The 7500-nt window shown below is 42.4% G+C and overlaps 1 protein-coding gene across 1 annotated transcript; it reads left to right on the top strand.

The window, feature by feature from the left end:
• The first annotated feature begins 1419 nt into the window (after nucleotides 1–1419).
• Nucleotides 1420–6803, top strand: LOC135246762 (sialic acid-binding Ig-like lectin 11). The gene is made up of 5 exons (XM_064320067.1): nucleotides 1420–1965; nucleotides 2292–2657; nucleotides 3512–3790; nucleotides 5737–6033; nucleotides 6557–6803. The coding sequence occupies exons 1-5, from the start codon at nucleotides 1926–1928 to the stop codon at nucleotides 6646–6648; spliced, it is 1074 nt and encodes a 357-aa protein (XP_064176137.1). The 5' UTR covers nucleotides 1420–1925; the 3' UTR covers nucleotides 6649–6803.
• Nucleotides 6804–7500: the final 697 nt, after the last annotated feature.

Genomic DNA, 7500 nt, shown 5'->3' with positions numbered 1-7500 from the left:
CCACAACAGCCACAGACACTCAGCCCTTAAAAACATTAAATTCTGTACATTCTCACCCCATTTCAACAGACAGAATTCATAAACAACTTCACATGTCCACACAATAAATGCGAGTTTTTGATTGGGTCGTGTAGGCGAAGATTTGGCTGGTGTCGGTAAAATATCCAATGGGGAGATGTTACGTGCCATGTTTTTCTTTTGTGTGGACTTCCCTGCCTTCACCTGTCAGTCACCATCCACCAAGTCCCACCTTCACCAAGCCCCACCCTCCGTGTAAAATCCTGGACAACCAATCAGAACTCGCCACATCTACTATATAAACCCCACCTGTTTGTAACAATGGATGTCTGACTGTTTGCTCTGTGTTGTGTATTTGACTATGTATGTTAACCACTCACTTGAACTTGTCTTGTTTTATGTACACTTCCAAGGCTTGGGACAGGTAAGACTGGGGGCTCCTGTACATATGCCCGTAGGCTATGTTTTGTATAGATTCACTAGTCCTTAGGGGTGATTGCCAACCAATTGTGTTTCAGTCTGCTAGTTAGAGTAGATAGGCCTTTTGTTTGTGTACTTGATACACTAGATTAGTTTACTCTCTGGTTTAGCTAGCTTGTTTTTTTTGTTCTTTTGGCAACATCCAGCGTCCGTTGACCCTGGTAGTGTGTGTCTGGGTTGTTATATGTCTGGTAGTTTGTTGCACCGTTTTGTTTATCACAGTAAACACCCGTGCACTGAGTTGCTGCTTTGTCTGTGTTTTTTTGTTGTTACCATATCTACAGCATTAACATCTCCCGGCCATTTAACATCAAGTTACATACCCCATGCACCCCTAGACCCATGGGGTCGTAACAGGAGACATGTTGTTAGTGGGATTGGTGGCAGGAAAAATAAGAAGAAGAAGAAGAAGAATGAGAAGAAGAAGAAGGAGAAAACGCAAAATCCCCTTAGTTTGGGGCTTTATTGTGTGGACATGTGAAGTTGTTTATGAAAAAAAAAAAAAGTGTGCCTTGTTACTTTAAGGAGCACTGTGGGATTTGTTTTGATGCCAGTCATGCAGTGAATTTGGACAACTGTTCAACACTGTTCAGGGCACTGAAATGACATAATTTGAGTGCACTGCTCTGTATCGAGTGTACCTGGATGATGTCACTTCCAGCGCACTGAACAGTGCACAGTATGCACGACCAAACAGGCCCTAGGTGGCAGTAGGGGGAGGGGGGCCTTGGAAAATGTTGAAGCCCCTGGGCCCATAATGTCTTAATGTGGCCCTGGCTATGGAGAATGTTGACCATGGAACAGGGGCTGGGAGATGGTGGTCTAGCAGATCAGAACAACTCCAGGGAGAGGCGCTGAAGCCACTTACGCTGGCATTTTGAAATCATATAATCCACGAGCTTTTCTTTTGCAGACTTTCTCGCGCTTCAAGGGCCCTTTTGCTAGGCCTTGTTTGGTGGTCCTGTTTTCAAGTTTGGGCAGCAAGCAAAAAATAATGCATCAAGACAAACTTTTCAACATATTAAAAATAAAATAAAACCTATTCTTCTGCCTATAATTTAAAAATAATAGGTGTGAAAAATGAGTACAGTTAACTTACAAACTTACAAAACACTTACAAACACTGGACTGCAAACTCAGACAAAGACTGATATGCTGCATATGCATGCATATACGCAGGCTCACAACCATGCATACACACACACACACACACACATGCGTGCACACCCATACACACGTACACACACATGTACACACGCATATGCAAGCACATACAGGCACACACCCATGCATGCATGCCAACACATGCACACACATCTCCACACACATACATACACACATGCATGCACATACACACACACACGTCATAAGTGGGTTCACAGTGTCTTCTTTTCCAGATTTCTCACACTGATAAAGGAAGGTTCATCATGATCTCTTTCTGGGCCATGGTCCTCTTTCTGATTGGTGGTATGTACCTGCTACGACATCCCTGTCCCTGCACGTTTCGTTATGCCCTTATCTCTGTCACTGACACACTTCACTCGTAAGCATTTTTCCCCAGTAGAAATCGGTCCTTGTTACTGTACGCATGACGATCAGCATAGCAACCACGGTTTTACGAATGAACACAATGTTAACTTCTGAGGATTATCTTTCTGCTGCAATCCAACAGTGCATTATTAAGAACAGAAAAATCCACTTTGTGGGTGGTACGACTGCTCTAATGGTTCCTATTTCTCTCTCTCTTGCTCTCTCTCTCTCTCTCTCTCTTTCTCTCTCTTTTCTACCGTAAGACTCTGCTTGCAGTTCCAGTGAGATGACGGCCAAAGAGGGCTCCTGTGTGACGGTCAACTTAACTCTGTCCGATATAAGCAATTCTGGGTACATTGTTTGGTTGAAGGACGCCGTGTGGAATAAGACGGCAAAGGATTATGACGGCACAATCGTGCACAGCCTCAAACCTGACAAACACAACGCGAGTGAATTTGAAAACAGAGTGTCTGTGTGTTCCAATGGGTCCACTCAGGATTTATACGAATTGACCATCAGTAACCTGAGACTGAATGACAGCGGAAAGTACATGGTTAGATACTATGATAAAGCTGATCCTCTTAACGAACTGAAAAAGAGCAGCACTGAAATGAGTCTTGAGGTTCAGAGTAAGTTCTTTTGCAATGATATATAATATATATATATATCCAGTAGTTGTCTAATTTTCTACTGTATGAAAAGTATTTGTCTGGTATTGGATTCATGATTTAAGCTGCAGTCATTACAAAGATGCACAACCGGCAGTCCGGAGGAAGCATGCTTCAGTTACCAACAGTGATGTATTTGTAAGGAATCTGTGTGCAATATGAATGCTGATAGCTGTTGTCCCTTAACCTGCTACTGGCAAAACTGTCAGCATTGTCCTCATGAGTAGTATGCCTGATATAGGATTGATGATTTAAAACAGTTTAGAAACATTTCAGATATTCACAACTCGAAAGCCTGAAGGAACACACTTCAAGGTTACCCACAGTAATGCTTTTGCTTATATTTGCAGATGGCTGCTATGTAATTAAACTGGTTTGGTCTTATTTCGTTCTGGGCTCACTTAAACACAGTTATCATCTCATTATCACCATGAGCATCTGCATTTATGTATTTCATGAGGGACTGTGTACAATTACTCACATTCACGATGGTCGTACGAGCCAGCCAAGAGGCCACACGTTGCTTTACAATGATAGGCCCCAGAGCAGAGGGGGTTACAGGCTTGACTCAGACAAAGAAGCCCAGAACATGACAAAAATAGTCTTTAGGCAACTAAAAAAATCCATCACAGATTAACACATGATGATGAAACTGATGATAATCATCATCGACATAATAATCATCTTCTTCGTCATAATCATCATCATCCTCGTCTTAATAATCTTCATTGTCATATTCATGATCGTAATGATCATCATCATCATCATCACCGTCTTCATCATCATAACGATCTTCCCCTGTCGAACCTCTGCAGAGAACCCTTGCCAGGTCAGCGTAACAGGGCCGGAGCTGGTCCAGGTGGGGGCGGAGGTGATTTTGCGGTGCTCCACCTTGGGGCACTGCCAGAACAGCCCCGAGTGGCGTAGCTCAGGGTCAGGCCCGACCTCCAGTGAAGTCTCTGACACCCAGGGTGCGAAAACAGCCCAGCTGCGCTTCAAAGCGGACTGGTCACATGACGGGGTGGAGTTCTCCTGTTGGCCATCGCAGAGCAACGACGCGTGCACCTCCAGAAACATCACGCTGACCATGGGAGGTAAGTCGCGGAATTAAAATTTATTATTATTTATTTATTTAGGATCCCCATTAGCAATACACAGTGTGCAGCTAATATCACTTGTGTTCTGCATGATACATTTATTACAAAAAAATGGCAACCTGTCATGTCTGTCCAGGGCTGCCCTGTATGTGCCAAAAATGTCATGTCCCTTATGTGACACCCATTGAGTATGACCTCGTGTCCCTGTATGTCCCACAAAGTTTTACCTGCTGTCAATTAGTTCCTGAAAAAAAGCAGAAGACTGAAAAGCCAAATCTGGTATGTGGTGCTTTTATTGAATATGAGCCACCAAATCCGGGGTGCTCTATAGATCCGGCAGGAAACAAAATGGACTCAGTTTGACTGCGTGTGCTGTGGGTAAACTGAAATCCTACCGTTAGTGTGTAGCTAGTTGTTGATTAAGGCATGCAACCAGTTTATTTTGTTTGTTTGGCACTAGCCCCTTTAACCATAGTGAACAGTAAATATTTACAGTAGTATAGTCCAAAAAAACATGAAAAAACCTTGTAAAAGACGATTGATTAACCATTGATTAAGTAAGTTCTGATTGATTAAGAACTTATTAATTTAAAGTCCCAGTGCTCTCCGTGTAGACGTCCTGAGTGCTGTATTTAGAGTCCTAGTGCTCTCCATGTATACGTCCTGTGTGAGTGCTGTATTTAGAGTCCCAGTGCTCTCCGTGTAGACGTCCTGTGTGAGTGCTGTATTTAGAGTCCCAGTGCTCTCCGTGTAGACGTCCTGTGTGAGTGCTGTATTTAGAGTCCCAGCGCATTGTGAATACTCAGCCTGTGACTGTTATCTATCTGTGATTTACTGTTGGAGTGTCTGTGATTCACCGCTATGGTCTGTGACCCACAGTCACAGCGAATGTCTGTGATTCATTGTCACCGTACTTGTCTGTGCTCTCCAATCACCTATCACCCTCTGCTCTTACTCTTTGACTGTTTTATCCACAGCAAGAAATATGAATGCAATGCTTTTTACCATTAGACCTCCAACACCAGAAATCCAGATTAGCACATCAAGTTGTTTCTCAGAGGAGTCACATCAGGCAGAAAGCACAGTTATTTTTTTGGATTTTCTGTTAAATTGCCAGGTGGTAGTTCAATATAATGGGTAATGAACTGGTCTTGCAAACTAAAGGCTGCGGGTTTGATTCATGGGCGGGGCACTGCATTGCACCCTTGAGCAGTGTACTTACTGAACTGCTTCAGTATTTATCCAGTTATATAAATAGGTACAATGTAAAAAAGCCGAAGCTGAGTAACTTGCTCTGGATAAGGATGTCTGCAAAATGTCCTCGAACAAAATATATATAAAATGATTTGAAAGGCCAACTTCATTCCAAAAATCTAAATCTGATGATTTTTCCACTTTTCCATTTTTTGTACTTGACAACAAAAAAAACAGTACAAACTATTTTTAGCATTATGGGTCTAGCTATGTCAATTAGTTGTGTTTCTTCATAAATTCCAAGGTAATTTTGATCATGAGTGAGGGAAGAAATATGACAAAGCTTGGATTCATTAGCCTTTTAAAAAACAAATATTATTCTTAGATCCTCCTAAGAAGACCTCAGTGTCTGTCAGTCCCTCTGACTCAGTGTTTGCAGGCAGCTCTGTGACTCTGACCTGCAGCAGTAATGCCAACTCAGCAGTGCAGAACTACCCCTGGTATAAAGTGAATGGGACAGAGATGAACACTGTAGGAACTGGACAGAATCTCACCTTCAATGTGATTGAGTCCAGTGGCAGTGAACAGTACTACTGTGAAGCACAGAATGAACTTGGAAAGGATAACTCAACAACTGTACGGCTGAATGTGATATGTATGTTCAGTGCATCTATTATATAATTGTATAAATCATATTATTGTTATATGTGGGCAGCTGTGCTGTTTGTAACTGTGGATCCTGTGTTCAGACATGCCTCAGATCTCTGTCTCTGGGAGCTGCAGCAGAACTGCAGAAGAGATCAGCTGCTCCTGTGAGAGCCATGGGAATCCCTCTCCCAGCATGGAGTGGCGTGTGTCTGGACTGCGGGTCACTAACTCTACTGACAGAGTCATCAGGGAGGAGCAGCTGGGGAACACAGGCCTGAGGAGCTCCCTCACCATGCACCAATCACAGGGAGACATGCCCACTCTCCTCTGCGTCAGCACCAACACTCTTGGCAACTCCAGCCTCCAGCTCCACCTCCGGTCTCCACAGCAACACTCAGGTAAATGGAAGCACATTTCTCTTTTTTAACATATTTATACATCACACACTAATATACAGAGGTGCAGATTTTGATGGTTTTATTTAAGGGTTTGTAAAAGTACTGTTGATGACGCTGTAACTGTGCGAATATATTTTCTTCTATTCGTTCTGCAAGTGACATTATTTTTAGGTCGTTGTATTGGTGGGCAGGGGTTAATTTGATATCCCACGCAAAATGTATTTTGTTCCATTTTGTTTTTGGAATACATTCAGCTTTTGAATGGCAGGTTCTAGAATTTTTATGTTCCACAGAATACCATTCTTCAAATGCATACATGGTTGAATAATTATTTCAGTAATTCATAAGTTAATTCATTTATGAGTGGATATTTACTAAAGTAATAATGCATGTATTATCTTAGAGAGAATGGAAAGAATGCTATACATTTTGCAGGCTGTGTCTCCACTGTAATTGGGTGAACATAAACATATAATTTTTGAAGTCTGTTTTTCGGTATGTAACTGACATGTCCTTCATGCAGGTTTTGGCATTATCTCACTGCTGATTGCTGCAGCTGCCGGTGCTGGTGCCATGATGATGATATGCCTCATAATGCAGCACATTCTAAAGTAAGAGAAACTGGGGCCTATGAAGTCAGTGTCAGTGTAAAGGGAAATTTCACTGTAATTCCATGTTATTGTGTGATATTACTCAACCCCACTGCTGCGGTCATCATTTTTAAATTGAGCTCATGTAGATGTGTCCCTGTCCCACATCCAGAACAGGCCTCTAAAGCCGCGTTTCCACCGCAGGAACTATACCCCGGAACTAGGAACCTTTTGAGGAACTCAGTGCGTTTCCACCGCAGGAACTAGGGCCTAAAATTAGTTCCTGGGGCTTTATTTTATCCCCCAAAAGGTTCCTGCTCGGGGGGTAGTACTTTCCGAAAGTACAGGAACCTTTTGGGTGGAGCTTGCAGCGCTGAACATTTCTGATTGGTCGAGTACTCGCAGCATTTGTGTTGTATTTATTTTCCGCCATTACCCGCCATGTTTGAAAATATGCAGTGGCAAACCAATTTATTTTCATAATAACTTCAAATCAAACTTGTATGTTATGCGGCGCAGTAGCCTACTTTTGGTTATAGCCTGCCAACGTCTTGGAATTATAACGTGTGCTCTTCTGCTCTTTTCTTGCTTTAGTATTCGTTTTATAAAATGCTAAGCATTCGTGCTGGGACAGCATATTACGTACTAAAACATTCAAACGGATTAATTCGGTTGCTGAATATTTTCTTCCGGATTTTCTTTGTTAGCCCGTTGTAATTGACTCAAAACGTTTGATACAGATGTGAGGTATGCGGTAGTTCTGCGTAATTAACATTGGTGATACAGTACAAGCAAACTGGAAATCACCTTCCGCACTTTTTGTCCGGGTAAAATAACAGGTTAATTCTAGTAATCTTCCCTTCCCTTCCCTCTAGTA

This window comes from Anguilla rostrata, unplaced genomic scaffold (genome assembly GCF_018555375.3).
Source record: "Anguilla rostrata isolate EN2019 unplaced genomic scaffold, ASM1855537v3 scaf0871, whole genome shotgun sequence".
Lineage (NCBI taxonomy): Eukaryota > Metazoa > Chordata > Actinopteri > Anguilliformes > Anguillidae > Anguilla > Anguilla rostrata.
The sequence above is the reverse complement of the archived record's forward strand: the minus strand, read 5'-3'. Positions and strand labels throughout refer to the sequence as shown.

What these genes read in the sequence shown, in the direction of transcription:
- LOC135246762 (XM_064320067.1), top strand. Translation starts at nt 1,926, where the DNA reads ATGATCTCTTTCTGGGCCATGGTCCTCTTTCTGATTGGTG. An exon ending in AATGAGTCTTGAGGTTCAGA is followed by an intron (nt 2,658 to 3,511) that starts GTAAGTTCTTTT and finishes GAACCTCTGCAG; the next exon opens with AGAACCCTTGCCAGGTCAGC. An exon ending in GTCTCCACAGCAACACTCAG is followed by an intron (nt 6,034 to 6,556) that starts GTAAATGGAAGC and finishes TCCTTCATGCAG; the next exon opens with GTTTTGGCATTATCTCACTG.